The sequence below is a fragment of the Olea europaea genome, chromosome 16 (assembly GCF_002742605.1).
Source record: "Olea europaea var. sylvestris chromosome 16, O_europaea_v1, whole genome shotgun sequence".
Classification (NCBI taxonomy): domain Eukaryota; kingdom Viridiplantae; phylum Streptophyta; class Magnoliopsida; order Lamiales; family Oleaceae; genus Olea; species Olea europaea.
The window spans coordinates 18,476,162-18,497,513 of NC_036252.1; the positions used below are offsets into that span (position 1 = coordinate 18,476,162).

General features: G+C 34.1%; 1 protein-coding gene across 2 annotated transcripts in view; it reads right to left on the bottom strand.

Moving 5' to 3' along the window:
- Positions 1 to 15,852: 15,852 nt before the first annotated feature.
- LOC111412364 (40S ribosomal protein S22-like) overlaps positions 15,853 to 21,352 on the bottom strand; it is a 16,404-nt gene continuing 10,904 nt past the window's right edge. For both annotated transcript variants that reach the window (XM_023043259.1, XM_023043258.1), the window contains 3 exons: positions 19,007 to 19,150; positions 18,415 to 18,522; positions 15,853 to 16,262 (listed from right to left, as the gene is read on the bottom strand). In XM_023043259.1, the coding sequence (XP_022899027.1) occupies positions 16,197 to 16,262; positions 18,415 to 18,522; positions 19,007 to 19,150 (318 nt within the window). In that variant the 3' untranslated portion in view covers positions 15,853 to 16,196. The remainder of the gene's footprint in view (positions 16,263 to 18,414; positions 18,523 to 19,006; positions 19,151 to 21,352) is intronic.

A 21,352-nucleotide genomic window follows, 5' to 3' on the forward strand; every position in this document is an offset into this window, starting at 1 on the left:
TCACTGTTTTCTCTTTTCATGCACTATATATACACACAGATCATTGCATAACTACACAATATTACAAACACATCTTCAATTCGCGTGTATTTTCCAGTGAAGAATTCCCTTTACCTGTTGAACAAGATGAGGGCCCAAAATCTTCTCTTAGCAATCGTAGCAATATTTTTTGTTCTAACCATTAAACCCTACGAAGCTGCAAGAATTCTTGATAAAGAACAACAAGAATTGATGAAAATGGGACATCTAGTGTTACCATCCTTGAAGACCGTTAACCCGCCTTCGCCAAATGGATGCACGTGGGTGGGTGGCAGTGGTGGCAGGCATTGCCAGAGCTCTATCAGCGAGAAGAATTTTGCAGGGCGTAGTGTGGCGGCGCCTCCACCACCACCATCACTTGGAGCCAATGATGCCTATCCCGAGCAAATAGTTCAGTTTGGAATGGCTACTAATAGTAAATAAAGATGCTTTATTACCAATATAGAAGTGACAATATTTATATTAACAGTGGACTGTACCATAATAAAGAAGCAATCAAGCAAACTGATTTTTTTTTATTTTTTTTAAATAAGGTTAAGGAATCAATACCCTTTCTTGTTTCATTCTTCTGAAATACTTTTGTAAGTTCGGTGTATTTTCATGTATTCAATTTTACAAACTGAACAATGAATGAAAAGAAATTTAAAATATGTTTTTCTAATCTGTAATATTATATTACATTTTAGTTAAAAAGCAGAATTTGTTCATATGGTAGCAGACAACTTTCATTTATAAAAGAGTCTCGGTGAGAAATGAAAAAAAAAATCATTATGTACAAGTTGAATGGTATCTGATATCAGTTGACATAGGAAACCACTTCCAGAGATAGGCAATGTAAATCGTGACACGCCAATGCGAAACCGTCGACCCCCACCTCGGGAGCGCTCTACCTCTGCAAGAGGCCGTCGACCCCCCTGGGGAGCTCTACCTCTACAATCGACCGTGGACCCCCTTGGTGCACTCTACCTCTACAAGAGACCGTCGATCCCCCTGAGGAGCTCTACCTCTACAATCGACCGTCGACCCCCTTGGGGAGCTCTATCTTTATGCAAGACCAACGACAGGCATGGGATTACTTATAAGGTCATCTCAACACTTAGCCTCAAAATCTCTGATCAATTAATAAGGTTATACGACGGTCACCATGAGCACAACCCCCGAGGTAGTTAAAACTCCCCACTCCGAACGTGGGGATAATGGGAAGGCCAAAGTGGGACACCTGGCACCACAACCACTCGGCTCCTGCTCAACTTCCGACGTCAATAAATACCTCCTAAGGGCAACAGGTATGATTTGATTACACAATTTTTAGCCTTTTGAATTTCAAAATTATTTTCTCCTAACATGCCAATTGATTTTCACACCGGAGGTAAAACGGGGGAGAAAGCCCCACCCTCACCTTTCAGGTTACACTCGCCCATCAGAGCAGCAGAAACACCTAAAGGCCGCCAGACAGATCAGGAGGCGTTATTCCACAATCATTCCATTGGCGTCGTCTGTGGGAAACGATTTGAACTAAAAAGCTATGTCGAGAAGACGAACAAGGAGTGATACTCGTTTGGTTGGAAATACGACGGAGACGGAGACGGAGTCGGAGTCGGTTGCAAGGGGTCACAAGCCACCGCCACCTCCGCGGTATGTGATGCAGAGTCAATTCAGCGCTTTGGAGACTCAGTTGGCAACAATGATGACGCTCTTGCAAAACCAGTCGCAGAGAGACACGGTCCCTCCATTGAGTTCGACGGAAGCGATGAACCAGCAACCGCCTCAAGCGCCAACTGCGGTTGTTCCACCCATCCCTTTGCAGGGGACGGGAGGTGAGGGCCCCAGTGGTCGTAGCTCAGCAGCCCCCGCAAGCCATGGTGGACCTGGAACAAAAGATGGAAGAAATTATGGCTCAGAAGATAAATGATGCACTGCCCAAGAGAAAGGATAGGCGGAGAGCCATTGAAACCAAAAATTTGGTTAAGGCCCTAAATCGCTAAACCATGACCTCGACGGTCGACATAGCTCAAGAGGTTAGGCGGAGAGCCATTGAAACCAAAAATTTGGTTAAGGCCCTAAACCGCCAGACCATGCCCTCGACGGTCGACATAGTCCAAAGGGCTAGGCGGAGAGCCTTGAAAAGTCAAAAAAATTAGCTAAGGCCTAGCGCACGCGAGACAAATGACATTCACCCATGCTATCAAATAGCTGAACGTAAGAAATAACGCTAAGAGAAACAGGCTTCAGCATTAATAACCGTCGATAACATAGTATTCATACAAAAAGCATGTAATGTACTCTTGTTCACACCCTGGACAAGTAGGAAACGATGCTACATGTAGAGATAAAAGGCAACACAAGAAAAATAAAAATGAGAGAACTGGCAAAAGGCGCTACTGCTAAGTCATGCTTCAACTCGAAGGGGAAACACCACCACTGTCGCCCTGCGACGAAGGACCAAGTGACCTAGATGACTGCGCCCCACTCTCCTTCCCCTTGCGCTGTGCAAGGAACTTGTCAAAACATGAGGGATTAATGGAAGGGTGATCGATCGATATCCATTCGTTGGTCAGTTTGATGGACACTGCCATCGCCTTCCCCCCCGTACGAACGCAAAGCCCCGGCATAATCAGACGATGACTTGTACTCCTCAACAAACACCTCCAAGTCCCTAGTGTACCCAGCAGTGGCTTTATACCTCTCAACTGCCTCCTCCCGAGCACGAGCCAACTCAGACCGCAAATTGTCGTTCTTTGTCTCCTGCTCGCTGGCTCGAGCCTTTGACGCCTCAAGAGATTTCTTCAAGGAAGATATCTTCTTCTTGTAGTGATGAGCCTCCTTTTTCTTTTCCTCTGCAAGAGTCTTCAGCTCTAAGGCCTGGCGACGACTCGATTCAGCAAGCCCGATCTGAAGCGCCACCACCTAAAGGATAAGAAGACAATATAAGAGTCGAGTGGTATGACCATGCATTAAAAAAAATGTGTATGTACATATATATAGAATTAGAAGCGTACCCTCTAGAGATAGACCGCCGTAGCCCTCTCAATATCATCTGCGCTACGTCCTGCAATCGACCTAGTCCGCATGGGTGTCACTAAAGACTTAAGTACCTCCATCTCCCGATAACCCCGGGGGGGAGGAAACCTGAAAATAGGAAGAGAACCCTCACATTCCCCTCGCGTACGACTGGAAGAGCCCGACCTAGGAGTAGGAGCAACCTCAATAGGCTCGTCTGAGGGTTGGGGAGTCTCTTCTGCTACCTGAGGACTTTCCCTTTGGGCCACCATCTTTTTCCTCTTTAAAGGAGCGGGACATGGCTCAAGATCACTTCCATGCCCTTGCTCGGGCATGAAGTTCAAGGTCCCCTCCAGGTCAAATTTCATCCCTGTACATGCAAGGTAAGACTCGTCAGGCCAACAAAACAAAAGAGTATGAGAACACAAAACAAAGAAGGGAAGCTCAAGAGTTTACCGTCAATGGGAGAGAGACCCTTGTCACCTCCCGACAGGGTCTTCAACGCCTCGTCCAAATCAAAGTCCATATCTGCATGCACATACCCAAATATATTAGTCCCAAAAGGTACAAATAAGAAATATATTCAAGTAAAAAATAATAAAAATCGATGTAAGCAGCCTACCAGTAGGACGACTCATCCCCACTATCAACATGTTCCTCATGGTCAGGTCCGATCCTAAGCTAGGTGCAAGAGGGGGTGTATCAACCAGCTGTTGAATTTGAGCTTTTAGAGTAGAGGAAGCATCTACTTGACTATTGAAAAGGCGAGTTTGAGGGTGCCGTCAAATGGTATTAAAAGGAAACCGACCTACTGAAGGCCGGGTAAAGAAAAACCGAGATTTCCTACCACTATTCGAATTCCTGAACTTAGGAAACAACAACGGAACCCTAGAGGTAAAAAAGACGAACGCATTGCACTGAGCTAATACGTGTATCTCAAAGACACGCCTAAAGAGGTCTATGGAAAGCGGAATTCGCCTCCTAAGACAAACATACAAGAAGTAGAGTGCTTTTCTCCAAGCATTGGCGTTTATTTGACTAGGAGTAATATGAAACTCATTGAAAATCGACACAAAGAAAAGATGGATGGGTAGCTGAAAACCACCATCCACGATGTCTTTATACACCACTATCTCATGGGGGTCGGACCCGGGGAGCCTCTCTTTGGGCCCGGGGGCTCTATAGATGTAATCGTCGACCCGATCATACATAGCAAGACATTTCTCTAACTTAAGTGGATAATTATAAAAGCTAAAACTTTTTGGAATTTGAAGGGGGACGATCTCGCCAGCCGGATCTCGCTCAATTTCTAAGTTTTGATTTGGAGACTTGGTAGAGCCAACATGTCCCTTGGGAGAATTTGAAATAAAGGTTTGAAAATCAACTGAAAGGTTTGGGCTATCAGACTCGGACGAAGGAAGAGAAGCCGAAGGACTTCGACCAGTTAAACCTTCGACCGACCGCCCGGATACGCAACAGGGGGCTGGTCGATCGACCGTCCACGTCGGACCGGTAGTCCCACCAGCCGGCCGAATTTTTTTCGGCATCGATTGGCCCCTCATCGCTACTTTCGTCAGAAGAAGAAGAAATGATAGTTTTATACATAATTTTGCAAAAAATGAAGAAGAAGAAGATGAGGAAGTTAACTTGGAGGAGAGGAAATCTTGGAAAAAAAGGAGACACTAAGATGTAAAAAGAAAAGAGAATAGCTCACATGTGAGGGGCCACCAATAGCTCACATGTGAGGGGCCACCCCCTTTTATAGACAAAAGGTATTCAAGATTTTCGGGGGGGAAATTCCCTCCAAAATCGTGCCCATTGGTTGGGTGCCAAAGTATATAGTGAAATAGTCTTCCTGACCAAATCACACTACTCGACTCATTCGTTCGAGTTAATTTTGTTATAAAAAGGGGGGGGGGAGGGAAACCCGAAATTAAGAGGTTGCTACTCCTCGGTCGAATATATATATATATATGTACAAGGAGTAGGGGGCTAATGATATCAGTTGACATAGGAAACCACTTCCAGAGATAGGCAATGTAAATCGTGACACGCCAATGTGAAACAGTCGACCTCCATTCCGAGGGCGCTCTACCTCTACAAGAGACCGTTGACCCCCCTGGGGAGCTCTACCTCTACAATCGACTGTCGACCCCACAAGAGACCGTCGACCCCCCTGGGGAGCTCTACCTCTACAATCAACTGTCGACCCCCTTGGGGTGCTCTATCTTTATGCAAGACCAACGACAGGCATGGGATTACTTATAAGGTCATCTCAACACTTAGCCTCAAAACCTCTGATTAATTAATAAGGTTACACAGCCTCAAAACCTCTGATTAATTAATAAGGTTACACGATGGTCACCACGAGCACAACCCCCGAGGTAGTTAAAACTCCCCACTCCGAACGTGGGGATAATGGGAAGGCCAACGTGGGACACGTGGCACCACAACCACTCGGCTCCCGCTCAACTTCCGACGTCAATAAATACCTCCTAAGGGCAACATATATGATTTGATTGCACATTTTTTAGCCTTCTGAATTCCAAAATTATTTTCTCCTAACGCGCCTACTGATTTTCACATCGGAGGTAAAATGGGGGAGAAAGCCCCACCCTCACCTTTCAGGTTACACTCGCCCATCAGAGCAACAGAAACGCCTAAAGGCCGCCAAACAGATCAAGAGGCGTTATTCACAATCATTCCACTATCGATTATGAAAATAAAGAAAAAGTTTGTTTATATTTTATTTCAATACTTGCTTTATTTTTTCCTATTTGTTTAATGTTGTAACTTAAGAATTAAAGTTTTAACCTTTCAAATTAAAATCTTTTAATTTTCAATTTTAACGTAAAATTAAAAAACCATAATACATATTATAATTTATATTTTAATTGCTTGATTGTAGGAGTTAAATTTATCCCTATAAAAGGGAGTAATTTTCATAGAGATAAATAACATGAGAAATCATAACTTGAAAAAATAACCACATCTATATTTCATAGAATTTTCCTATATTTTGGCAATTCGTTAAAGGCTTGTTCTTTATCTCTATATAGTCGTACTCATAGAAGCGGAATCGAGTGTGAATCACATGGGTTTTATTTTGGAGTCATGTAGTGCTGAAAGCATCCGCACGAAGGGGATGCAACATAACTTTAGGACAGCGTCTTCAACGTAACTCTCAAAACTTGCTTTCTAAATCTCTTCTCTATTTTATGTATATTATTGTTAAATTATATTTGTTATTTTATTACGTTAACTGATAATCAATCTATACACAAATCACTCATTTTCCCAACAATCTAAAGTCGTGTTACGTGATTTGTATGTAGATGGTTCTGTGGTAATATTTAAACAGTGAACTGTCTCATATGATGCTTGATTAATGTATGCTTTGTGTATAAATAAACTTTTCTCTTAGATAAATCGTAAGTGTGATCTTTAGTCAATAAATGTATACATTCTTCATAGAGGATTTAGTTTTCTGATGAACTTAATGTTAATAGTATTTTCCTTTAGCTTCCATTTTTATCGTGCAGTGGTAGAGTGCGTAAAAGAAATAATGATCTAATGACATAAAAGCATGTTTCTAGTTGAAAAAAATTCCATGAATATCTCTTACGATAAAATACTAGTATCTCTTTCGGAGGCACTAACAAAATACTCTCATCTTTGTTCATAGTTTATGTTTAAAGGTAAGATAATAAAATAAAATAAAAATCTATATTTTAATCAATACGGGAGTGACAGATGCCAAAATAACATTCTCTCTCTCTCTCTCTCTATGGAAAGAGAAAAATTAGGTATTGTTATAAAATGAGAGGAAAAGAGAATAGAGAAAACTCAATAAATTTTTTGTATGTATTATTGAAAATCAAAGCCCTATATTTATAGGTAAGAATTAGGGATACAATGGTAATAATTTCTAGGGTTACAGGGGTACAAATGTCATTCACCAATAAACTTTAATGGACTTTTCATTTACAACACTCCCCCTTGAATAACATATTACAAAATATCTGCCTTGTTAAAATCTTGTTTGATAAAAATCCAATGGGAAAAAAATAAAACGAAGGAAAAAGAGTACAGTTATTTTGGAATATTAAAATTAAATGCTGCCTCATTAAAATCTTGTTAGGAAAACCCAATGGGACAAAACCTAAGCGAAGGAAAAAGAGTACAACTACTCCCCCTGATGTTGATCACTGAAAATTTTTGAGTCGACGCATTCCAATCTCATGAACTAATTTCTTGAATGTAGATGTTGGCAGCGCTTTTGTGAATAGATCAGTCACATTGTCACTTGAGCGAATTTGTTGAATATCAATGTCACCATTCTTCTGAAGTTCATGCGTATGAAAGAATTTTGTAAAAATATGTTTCGTTCTGTCGCCTTTGATATAGCCTCCCTTGAGTTGTGCGATACAAGCTGCATTATTTTCAAACAAAATTGTTGGACTATCTTTTGTTGAAGTCAATCCACATGATGATTGGATATGATGGGTCATATTCCTCAACTATACACATTCTCGCCCTGCTTCATGGATTGCAATAATCTCAGAATGATTTGAGGATGTTGCTCTCAATGATTGCTTCACAGATCTCCATGATATAGCTATTCCTCCACGTGTAAACATATATCCTGTTTGTGATTTAGCTTTATGTGGATCGGAGAGATAACCTGCATCTGCATAACCCACTAAAGCAGATCCTGACTTTTGAGAATAAAATAGTCCCATATCAATAGTACATTTTAGGTGACGAAAAATATGTTTAACACAATTCCAATGCCTTTGAGTTGGTGTAGAGCTATATCTTGTAAAGAGATTTACAGAAAAAGCTATGTCAGGTCGAGTGCAATTTGTAAGATAAGTTAATGCTCCAATTGCACTAAGGTATGGTACTTCAGAACTAAGAATCTTTTCTTCATCTTCAAGTGGACGAAATGGATTTTTTTTTATAATCAAGTGATCGAAAAACCATAGGTGATGGCAATGGATGTGCATTATCCATATAAAAGCGTTTCAAGACTTTTTCTGTATAAATAGATTGATAAACAAATAATCCATCTGAAAAATATTCAATTTGTAATCCAAAACAAAATTTGGTTTTTGCCAAATCTTTCATCTCAAATTCATTTCTCAAATAATCTGCAGTTTTGTTGAACTCTTCAGGAGTTCCAATTAAATTTAAATCATCAACATAAACTGTCACAATTGCAAATCAAATATTTGTTTTCTTTATGAAAACATATGGGCAGATATCGTCATTTTTATAACCCTCTTTCAACAAATATTTGCTAAGGCGATTATACCACATGTGTCCGGATTGTTTCAATCCATATAATGATTTTTGTAATTTAATTGAGAACATAGTTTTCGGACATGTACCATTTATTCCTGGCACCTTAAATCCTTCAGGGACTTTCGTATATATGTCACTGTCAAATGAACCATATAGGTAGGCAGTTACTACATCCATAAGGCGCATATCGAGCCCTTGTGACACGGTCAAACTAATTAAGAACCTAAAAGTGATGGTACCCATTACGGGAGAATATGTTTCCTCATAATCAATTCCCGGTCTTTGGGAGAAACTTTGAGCCACTAGTCGGGCTTTGTATCTTGTAATTTCATTATTCTCATTTCTCTTTCGTACAAAAATCCATTTGTATTCAACGGTGATTATATTTTCAGGTGTTCGAACTACTAGTCCAAACACTTTTCGTTTCTCCAAAGAATTCAATTCTGCCTGTATGGCTTCTTTCTATTTTGACCAATCATTTCTATTTCAACAGTCATTAACAGACTGTGGTTCAGGATCCTCATTTTGCATAATATCAAGAGCCATGTTAAAGGCGAAAATATTATCTATAATAATATTATTTCGTTCCCATAATTTATGAGATATCATATAATTTATTGAGATCTCATTATTTTCAAACACCTCTGGTTCTTCAGGAACCGTACATTCAATATTTAATTGATCAATCTTTTCTAATGTGATTTCTTTTGAAGTTTTTGGTTGGTTTTTCTCATGTACTCTTCTTTTTCAAGGTACAGAGTCTTTTGAACCAACTGGTCGACCACGCTTCTGGCATATTTGAAATTCATTTGCCACAGCAAATTGTCCTGCAGGGACATTAATTTTTGCTGGAATATTTTTTGTTGGAATATATGACTTTGTCACTTTTCTCGTGTCAACAAATACATCAGGTAGTTGAATTGCAACTCTTTGCAAATGAATGATTTTTTTCAACTTCTTGTTCATATTGATTGCTGCGGGGATCAAAGTGAGATAGAGTTGTCTCATTCTAAGAAATTCTATCTTGTTTTTCAGGATATAGTTTTGCTCCTCCCAAAGTTGGGAAAGTCATTTCATCAAAATGACAATCTGCAAAACGTGCAGTAAATAAGTCACCTGTTAAAGGTTCAAGATATCTAATAATAGATGGTGAATCAAAACCCACATAAATCTCAAGTCTTCGTTGGGGACCCATTTTAGTACGTTGTGGGGATGAAATAGGAACTTGGACAGCACAACCAAAAACCCGTAGGTGAGAAATATTAGGTTCATGACCAAATGCAAGTTGCAAAGGTGAATATTGATGATAGGCAGTTGGTCTTATATGAACCAATGATGTAGCATGTAATATGGCATGACCCCAAACAGAAGTTGGGAGTTTTGTTTTCCTAAGTAATGGTCTAGCAATAAGTTGTAGATGTTTAATAAACGATTCCGCTAAACCATTTTGTGTATGAACATGTGCAACTGAATGTTCAATTTCAATCCCAATTGACATACAATAATCATCAAATGCTTGTGATCTAAATTCACCAGCATTGTCAAGAAGAATAGTCTTGATTGAGTAATCGGGGAATTGTGCTCATAATTTTATGATTTGAGCAAGTAGTCTAGCAAATGTTACATTCCTAGTTGAAAGTAGGCAAACATGTGACCATCTTGTAGAAGAATCAATTAATACCATAAAATAACGAAATGGTCCACATGGTGGGTGTATTGGCCTACATATATCTCCATGTATTCTTTTCAAGAAAGTTGGAGATTCAATATTGACCTTTGTAGTTGAAGGTCTAATGACTAACTTGCCTTGTGAACAAGCTATACATGGATAATCATTAGATAAAAGAATCTTCTGGTTCTTTAAAGGATGTCCATGTGAGTTGTTTATTATTCGACACATCATTATGGCTCCTGGATGTCCAAGTCGATCATGCCAAAGTATAAAACTTTTTGAATCAACGAACTTCTGGTTCGTAACATTATTTGATTCGACCATTTTTATAAATGTAAAATACATGCCAGATGGGAGTGCATAAAATTTTTCTTTTATCTGCTTCTTGCCAGATACAAAAGAAGTGATGCAAAGATATTCAACATTATTTTCTTGCATCGTCTCAATGTAATATTCATTGCAGCGAATATCTTTAAAACTAAGCAAATTTCTTCTGGATTTGGTAGAATAAAGTGCATCGTCAGTATATAATTTTGTATTATTTGATAAAATAATACAAGCTCTTCCGGAGCCTTCAACGATATTCGATGCACCTGATATCGTGTTAACATTATTTTCAGCTAATATTAAGTCCAAAAAGTATTTTTTGTCTTGAAGAATAGTGTGTGTAGTTGCATTATCAATTAAGCAACTGTCTTGACTATCAATCATGAATCTATAAATATAACAAAATAAATAAAATTTAAAAAAAAAAACTTGAATTTAGATTTAAATAAGTAAACATTACTTAATATCATGAAATAAACGGTGCATAATATAGTTTTACTTTTTTTGTGCGGAAAAGTAAAAACATATTTCAGACTGAATTTTTTAAAACGAAAGAAATACTAGTAAATTAATCTATATCTTCTATCACACCATCCCCAAGCAAATGGTCAATATTTTCATTTGGATCAGTAAAGAAATCGGAGACATCCAAATGAGTCACATCAATTGGACCATCATAATCAGCAAAATTAGTCTCCAATTTTTCTTTTCCCTTGATTGATTTCTAGTAGAGATCCACAAGATGTTTTGAGGTACGACACATACGTGCTCAATGCCCTTTCATTCCACATCTGAAACAACTTTTTTCATGCTCCTTTTTAGATTTGCCACTCTCGTTTGCTTTGTGCCTTTTGAATTTATTGCCTTGTTGTTGATAACTTTGTTGATTATTTCTTCCATGATTTATTCCACGTACACGTCCGTGTCGTGTCCACGTCCGCGTCCGCGTCCACGTCCTTGTCTTGATATTGTATTTGCTTCAGACAATGTGGTACCATTTGCTTCAGGCAATGGTACAGAACCAGTTGGACGTAATCCATGATTTTTCATCAACAAGTCATTGTTTTGTTCAGCAACTAGTAGGCAAGATATAAGTTCTGAGTACTTTTTGAAGCCACGCTCACGATATTCCTGCTGCAGGAGCACATTTGAGGCATGAAAGGTAGAGAAAGTTTTTTCCAGTATATCTTCATCGGTGATTTTTTCTCCACACAAAGTCAACTTTGAACATATTCTGAACAATTCAGAATTGTACTCACTAACCGTTTTAAAGTCTTGCAAACGAAGGTGCATCCACTCATAACGGATTTTGGGGAGGACTATAGTCCTCTGATGATCAAATCTTTCAGTTAATTTTTTCCAAAGAACTTGTGGATCTTTCTCATTGAGATATTCAATTTTTAATCCATCGTGAAGATGGTGACGGAGGAAAATGAGTGCTTTTGCACGATCCTGCAGGAATTCATTGTTTCCTTCTTTTATTGTCTCTCCCAGACCCTTTGAGACGAGATGGATATCATCATCCAGTATACATGACAGATAATTTTTACCAGATATGTCAAGTGCAGCAAACTCAAGTTTCGTAATGTTTGCCATTTGTTTAACTACACAATAAGAAAATACAATTAGTTTCGAAGAGTATGATTAATCATCATATGTTAATCAAATAGTCAATATCAACATGACTTTAAGTTACGTGTTTTCCTCTAGGAATAAACACTACTTTGAAATAATATGTTCTTCGAAACTTATGCTACTTCTCGAGCAGATTATATTTTGCTATTATTTCTTCAAGTGCAATATGTCAATATTTTTCTGGAATATTGAAAGTTATAATTTATGCTCTTCAGGAGCAAATAATATTCTTATAATGTTGTGTTACTTCTGGAGCAACAACGAATAGATCTATGATTAATATTCTTCTGGAATATTAATTATAATGTTGTGCTATTTCAGGAGCAACAACAATTAAAAATAAATTTAATGTAATGTTTCATAACTAAACATAAAAAAAAAATGATAATACATCCAATTGCTCACCATTAATTAATATACAAATACATGTAAAATATTATTTTGAATTAATAACGTGAGTTGAGTGAAACACAAAAAAAATTGGTGACATGTAGAAACATATTCACATATTATGGCATGAAATTCTATTTATGTGCAATTAAAAGAATTGAATTAGTATTAACCAATTAAGACATGAAATTTGTAGAAACCAATGAATTTAAGAGAAAAGATGAGTTGGGTACAGTTATTTGTTATTTGTATATTATATATATATAGAATCAGCCAAAATAGAGATTTGAAATTGAAGCTTGCTTACAAAGAACATTGACCAATTAAACCAAAAAAAAAAAATTATAAACATGTGTAGAACGTAAAGGGCTAATCTAAATATAAGGAAGGTATAGGAACATGAATTAATGCATATCAATTGATTTAATATAAATATATCTCCATAAAAATGCACGTGGATTGATGTAAAGGAAAAAAACATTAATTAATTCAAAGGGAGGTACAAAGAAAACATAATGATCGAAAAAGATGAGATCACGTATTACATATTCAACATATGTATATGTAAAATTCACGTATTATCAAATTAATTTTGATATACGTGATAGATGATTATGAAAAAAATTACTACCTTCTAAGAGTTTCGTGCTGATAACGTGTTATAAAATGAGAGGAAAAAAGAATAGAGAAAACTCAATAAACTTTTTGTGTGTATTATTAAAAACCAAAGCCCTATATTTATAGGTAAGAATTAGGGATATAATGATAATAATTTCTAGGGTTACAGGAATATAAATGTTATTCACCAATAAACTTTAATGGACTTTTCACTTACAACAGGTATATATCTAATTAGATTTTTACTTGAGTATTTTTACTTGGAATAATACTGGTTTATGTGGAATTGAAATTCAACTAAATTATTGTTCATTTTCCAGGCCTTCAATTTGAATATATTATGCTTTTTTTAACTACTAATGAAATGATAGAGAGTAATGGCAAAACATTTCAATGTCCGATATTATTCATTGATTAACATGGTGTTCCCCTCACTATGTAGATGTATCTTATTGTAAAAGAGATATCTCATTAGTATAGAAAATTTCCGTCCCTCGTTTATTCATTTCTCGAGCAAATCTGTCTTTCTGCCTATGAGAAACAGATTATTTGATTATTAAAAAATGTTTTGTTTTGTTTCTCTAGCACCTATTCCAATTCGTCTAAAATACACGATCTATTGTTGAAGATTTAATATATGCAATTGTTTATTTTAGATGTAACAGTAGTGAAGCTGTTTGGACATCCCGACATCTACATAATTTGATTAATGTTAATATCTGTAACACCTCGAAATTTTCTTACTATTTTTCAAACGGGGCCTAAGCTTAATATTGGTAATTTAGCAAATAAAATAGTCCATGTTGAGCCTTGTCGTCACACTAAAGTTCAAAAATTAAAGTGATACATGCAAGTCACTCATTTGCATAAATGATTTATTTTACGTGTACTTTTACAATTTTATCATAAGCCGTTTGGTTCAAATAATTAAGTATTTTAAAAATTGATAAAAATATATCGATATTATACTCATTTTGTAGCTCGTGATAAATATCATATATTGGTTCAATAATAAATATTTTTAGACTATTTATACTCGAGTTATTTTGATATAAAGAAAGTGTTCTAAAATTTATATTTTATTGATAAACAAAATATAAATAATAATAAAATAATAAATCAAAACTTTCATTAAATTCATACATTTACGTTGGAAATTGAAGAGAATAAAACTAGCCTATTAAATTTAATAACAATTAATCTAATTAATCTCATCAATGTTCTAATTACATCAAATGTGTTTGGAATTCAAATGTTGAAACTAATATGACGTTTGATGATTTGAGTATAATTCCCAAAAAAAAGGGGGTGCACTCCCTATAAATTCACATACACACAATCTATTAGAAATAATTTATTTTTCTATTCTACAAGTCATATTTTCAGATTTTATTTTGGTGTCATTGAGGTAAGAATACATCATGCAAGTTGTAAATTCTTATTTCTTGATACTTATATTAATTTTGGTATGAAATACTATAATGCCTTTGGGTCGAATTCTATGTTAAATCCTTCGGGATAGATCATTAAGTCAAGTATGTTAAATTCTACAGAATGAATCTTTGAGTCAGTTATGTTAAATCCTACAGGATATGAGAATTCTTAAAAAAATTATTGAGCTCTAAATCTAAGAAATATCGATATGTTATGTTAGTTTTATATTTATATCATGTTAATAAGAATGTGCACGTATTTTTACCGAGTGTTTTTCCAAAATACTCACTCTTATAATAACTTTTCAGATGAGAACGGGTTGCCAAGTAAAGCTTCCAAACAATATAATTGTCAACTTTTATTTAAATAATATTTTTATGTTAGCTTTATGTTAATGCACGTTATTTAATATTTCTAAAGATCCAGCATTCGACATTTTATGTTAAATCTTAAATTAATAGTTTCGAATGGAGTACTTCAAGTATTATAATTAATATAAAAATTTTACTTAAGTTGTTATTTTATCGTTATCGAATTATCGATCACATTTTCAAATTTCAACACTTAATAAAAGTGATATTTCCACTTAAATTAGAAGAAGAAGAATTTGATAACACCTCAAACCTATTTTTATAAAAGAATAAAATAATAAATATGAAAAAATTTCAGGGTGTTACAATATCTATATATGGTTTCCATTTGAACATAAATAAAAAGTATATAGTTCGCTATATGGGATCTCTTATCAAATCCAGTGAATCGATCTACTTCCTATATTATCCAATGATTCAGAACTTATGGAATATCTTATTTATGGCTATAAATCTCATGCTTCAGAACTTAAGTGAGTACTCAACACAATTCCATGGGTCAAAGGGTACATACATTTGGCTGCAAAGACAACTTATAAATATCTTATTTACTCAATTGGTATAATATGCTAATTTAATATTTTAAAAGACGTATAATTTCATAACTAATTTGCATAATTTTATTTACATCCCAAGTGTAACATAAAAACAGTAAATTTTTAACTTTAAAACTTAAACTTTAATTTTAAATTTTCATTCATTTAAATTTTTCAGTTTTTGTGTTTAAATTTTAGATTTAATAAAATTAAAAAACCATAAATTAATTATTTAATGTTCATGAATATTTAATTTAAAGAGATGATGTAGGCGTTTATGTTAATGAATTACTGTATTGTATACAAAATTTGGGTTATATAAGATGTGTATCTATTAGAAAATGCATCGTAGTCATTAAATTCTTGCTGACGTGAAAATTTAGCTTTCTAACTCCAATAGAGACCTCTAGTAAACACATTCTTATTTAGAATACAATTATGAGAAGTAAGAGATCCAGTGTGATTTTTATTTTGTTCTAGAGGTTCTCTGCATAATTGAACATGATTAGTCTAACAGTGTTGATTAATGAAAATGAATGGTTGTCATACGTTGGTGACTGCCTGACTGGTATTAAAAAGAGGTTTATATTTTGTTTCTAATTGTTACTGTGCTACATATACAAGTTGTTTGAATAGTTTATAAGAATCACCTTTTAAAATTCTTCAAGACGGGCAGTTCAGAAATCGCAGGTTCGATTCATTGGGCTCTTGGAAGGCAAGTCTTTTTCCTGGAAGGCAGGATATTTCCTGAAAGACAGGAGTTCCTCGGAAGGCAAGGCGCATACATGAGTTTGACTTGCTCAACACTTTGACAGATCAGTTGGAGGGGCTTTTGGACCCTGGCCAGTTTGGGACACAACCCACGATTTACCTGGTCTGCGTAAAGAGAGACTGGATCGTAGACCCCAGGATTAATCGTTGTAAGGTGGACATCTGAGTATTAAAAAAAAAAAAAAAAAAGAATCACCTTTTGAAGTCTCTATGTGGTGGTACGACTTCTAGCCTTGGCTCCAATGGTTCAAAAAGAATATTGGATGAAAATATAGAAGAATTATCATGCTCTAGATTGGATTTGTGTACCATAGATGTAATTATCCATAGTTAAATGAAAATTTTGCAGAACGCTACTCACATTACTGCAGTCAACAATGCCTGAGCTTGCAAAGATGCATGGTACACCATAGGTGTCCTTAAGGTCACACCCAGGAAAGGGCAGTCATATATAGGTTGCAGGATTTAACTTTTGATATTTTCACCAACTCCAAATCCAATTCTTGCTTATATATATATATATATATATATAGTTTCATAAGTTAGCAGGTATTAAAATTTTGGATTTATGTGTGCTAAATATCCATGACCATTCATAATTATAGTGAAGTTGACCCACATCCAATTTTTCTTTTCCATTTTTTTTTTTTTTTTTTTATTTTGGAAGATTTTCAAAAAAAATTTTTCCTTTTTAGCTTTTTTTTTTAAATACAAAGTAACATTGTCTCATTTAGCTTGATTTATGAAATGCAATTCTTTTAGTATAAGAGATAAATTGTAATATTGAAAACCATATATTCACTCAATTCAAGTTGGATATCTTTGAAATATGGGATGTTTTAAATAAAACATCTTATATTTCATTATTCTTAGTTAGAAAAACTGACTTTGGAAAGTGTTGCAAATGAAATTTGTAGATTTGCGGTGAATAAAAGAGTTGAACGGATGCATCTGTTCAAACATGTTACTAGAAATCAATTTCTAAATTTCATATGTTTATCTTATTATAATTAAATATAATTAAACATGTGACATTAATATTTGGAAAGTTAGTAGACGACATGTATATGTGAAAGCTTAGAACAAGAGCTATGCAAATTGATGTTACCAAATTATTGTCTAAGAGGATATGAAATAAGTTATAGTCCATAATGAAAATAATAAACCATCGAGAATGATGGGCTTAAATCCGTAAGGAAGTCACCTTCTTGAGTAACCCAACTTTTGAGATTGGAGATCACATAAAGAAGGTTCAATGTGACAAGAACCTGCATTGTGTGACTCGTAATAGCACTATAGTACTTGTGCTTGTTCCTATGATGATAGTGTTATGATTGTGATGTTAAGAAGAATTTAACCCTAAATAAGTACCGATACAAGAATTCTCACGAGATGCAGGTCATACGTACTATTAGAGGACTCGCCTATAAAAGAGTTGTCATGAGGTCATGACTATGGGATTAGACTATTCCATAAAGACGCTTATTAGAATCAAGATTAGAACGAATGACCATTAAGAACACTATCTGTTATGAACTACAGTCTAAATCAATACTATGTGTGAGGTATTTGAAGTTTAGCCAAAAAGACCTAATTTAAGACTTAGTCCATTATGCCTCCTTTAAATGAAAATTGTTATCATTAAGTAAATTTCAAGTCCAAAAGACACGTACATATATCACACAGTATAACATTGCCACTATATATTATATATATTTATTTATTTTGAAAGATTAAAACTTGTTGAGGATTGTTTTAACTTGAGAATTAAAGTTTTAATCTTTCAAATTAAAACCTTTTAATTTTCAATTTTAGCATAAAATTAAAACACCATAATGTTAGCATTCCTAGAAAATAAGCCGCTCCTTTTTCTTTTTCTTTTTTTTTTTTCTTTTTTTTTTTTTTTTGTGACTTGTTCTTAAACCTTTGATGCATAATATAACATTTTTTCATGCATTCGCTTCTCCAAAGTTAAGAATTGTCAATACTCAACTTTATTGTCAAACATTATCAAAGTAGGAAATAATTATGAAAGAACCTAATTTTTATTAAATAGCAAATGGAACCTAATAACATTAAAGAATTGCAACATAAGTAGTAATCTTGGATGACAAAAATCATCAAGGAAATAAAAGCAATCATCTAAGCGCCATTTTGTCAAATTAAATTCTTCATCCTATACATCCTTTTGATAAAATGCATAGAGATGAGAAATGAAGGTATTTAACTTGATTCAGTTCCAAGCAACCAAAGCATGGAAGACACTTCCTTAATTTTTTAAAGTACCATGTAGATTTAGGTACGAATAACTCACATTAGAAACTAATGTGCATAGAGATTGCACTTTTTGACCAACATTCTTTCTCCTAACATCATCATGGTCCATGACGTCAGTAGATATAATCAGTAGAATGTATCCAAACTGAAAAGTAAAATGATAGTCAAACAATTGAAAACAAAGGTATTGAAGGAAGAAAAGAAAGAAATATGGGATTCAATTTTGAGGACTTGACCAATTAGCATTCCCTTGGGATTGACAGAATAACATTGCACATCCAATGTGACAGGATAGTATTTTTTTAAAGTGTAATTATTATACCAAGTACAATATGCTCAACCTACAAAGGCAAGGACAGATGAAATGAGGGTACAACTAAGCATGATAATCACATTTCATGATTAGAAGATGTGAAAATATTTGAGAATGAAGATATCTCATTCACATACCAATTGAAGATACCTTAATAAAAGTTTGAATGTGTGTGTGTGTGAGATCCAAAACAATATTCCATGAAATAAAGTTACATGTGCAGAACATATATATCATCATATGGCCAAGCTGATAACTCAATATTCACCAAGTGATTATCATCTAAATATTAATGTATAGTAATTTTACAAATTACCTGCCTAGACGAAAGCAAACTTGCAGTCCATCCCTCAATTTCCTGGATACCAATATCAAAATGAGGTTTGATGATTTCACATTTGTTCAAACACATTTTTTCCAGATCGGTGATAATCGACGTCCTCAAACTTTCCGATGTATCCTACAAACATCATAAAGAATTAAGAGTATAGATAGAGTCTCATACTTAAATGGACGAAGTAATACCACGTAATGTTTTTTTATACCATGCTTTTACATCATGAAGAAAAACTTGATAATGACTATGGAGGATGGTTGAATTATGACTTGACGCTTCCCTCTCATCTAGTCATTGATATGCTCTTAAGAGCGTCATTTAAGACACTATCATCATTTTTGCTTTAAAACCAGGTTGTATCATGAATAAGAATAAGGCATTAGATATCATCATTTTGATTAACTTAATTGAGAAACAATCCAATGCTATCAAATATTAACTGAATTTAAACAAATGCACTAATGAAAATTACCATATATTTGACTAATTGTGTTGAGCATAGATAAAAAGGAAATTCAACCAAATATAGTAAAAACGCGATAAAAAATAGAGGCATAAATTTTATTTTTCAATTGATGTAAGTATTGAACTATTGTTGTGTATTTGTCAACACTCGCTAATAAATCTTAATCTTAAGATTCATAAAATATGTATTGTCACACTACATAGAAATTTAAACAATTAGTTACCAGAAACAGTTCGTTCTTGCCCAACAAAATTATAAAAAGTGCAACGAGAAATCAAAAGAAAGAAAAAAGTATCAATTTCACATAAACCAAAGGGAGGGAAAAATAAATAAAAAAAAAAAAAAAATTATACAAAAGATGAGCCACATGCAAGGTCCAGTTAAATTGTTGCTAAAACCATCTAATTAAAATATATATATATATATACATGTCCAAAAAAGATAAATAATAATAACAAAAGGAGTACTCTAGTAGAATGTACTTATTTATTATATTTTCTACTTCTTGAGTTGGTTTATTTTCTATATTATTTAATTTTTTATTTATATTTTCTATTGCTTCTGTAGTCTTAAGATCTGAAAATTTTTCTTTATCTTCTACTCTAGAAATTTTATTTAAAATAATTAAATTCTGTTCTTTAATAAAATCTAAGTTTTCACGAATTTTATTAATATCTTTCTCAATATTGAAGATTCTTTTTTCTAGAGCACTTAATTCTCCAATTAATTTATTAACCTCTTTTACTAAAAGATCCAGTTTAAAACTTTAATCTGAATAATAAAAAGAATCTAATGAAAAATTTGTATGATCTGATAAAAAATTATTATCTATATTATCTAATTCAATTCTTAATTTTAAATCTGATATAAATATCTGATCAAAATTATTTATAAAATATTCTTCTCTAAATTCTGAAATTAAAGATCTATATAAAATATATTCTTTTAATTCTGGGTGTAATTCTTTAGTTACTTGTAAGATAGCAAATAAATAATCTATAAGTTTATATTTTTCAAGAGAAATTAATTCTATACCGTATTCAAAAATCTCTTCTATTTCTTTGTAAAATGTAAAACTATATAATATTTTTTCTAGATCTACAAGTAAAATTCTAAAGATTTAAAAAGTTAGAGTTATACCTTTTCTAAAGTCTGAAGAAATATACTGTAATCACCAACACAGGAACAAACTTAAGCTCTGATACCAAAAGAGGGGGGGTCCTGAAATAAGGTTAGTATTTCAAGGATTTGAAGGCTGTTGTAGGAGGTTGTTAAAACAAATTATGAAAATCCTACTCAGTACTCTTCTTAATTGAGATATTTTTTTCTTTTGATAAAATAATATCCCTTTTTTTTTTTTTTTACATGCCATCTGAGATATATGAACTTGGGCCTAACTCCATTCTTGTAAGGATACCACTGGCACTCCCTTAACAAGAATTCTTAAAACAGTGATCTCTTTCCCTCTTCTATGCGTCTCCTAGCCTCTTCACTGGGCCTTTACGCTTTGAGAGGTCACTCAGGGCTTATTTTAAAAACAGTTTAAACTTTTAACTTGAAGTTAAGACATGCTCTTATCATATACTCAGAATAAAGCATAAAACTCTTTACAAAAATCATAAAACTTTTACAAAATAAAAATATTTTATAGACTGTAATTGTCCTTACAAGATCTGGAACTAATATTAACTATTAGCACCATATCTTATAACTGTAAATCATACCTACCGGAATGATCCATCGGTAGTTTTTTAAAACAACATATTTTTGTGGGATATTATTCTATCTAAGAATAAGAACAATTAAGAATTTCCCTTTCGGGAGAGAAAGAAAATTAGAACATATTTGAGAGAATTCAA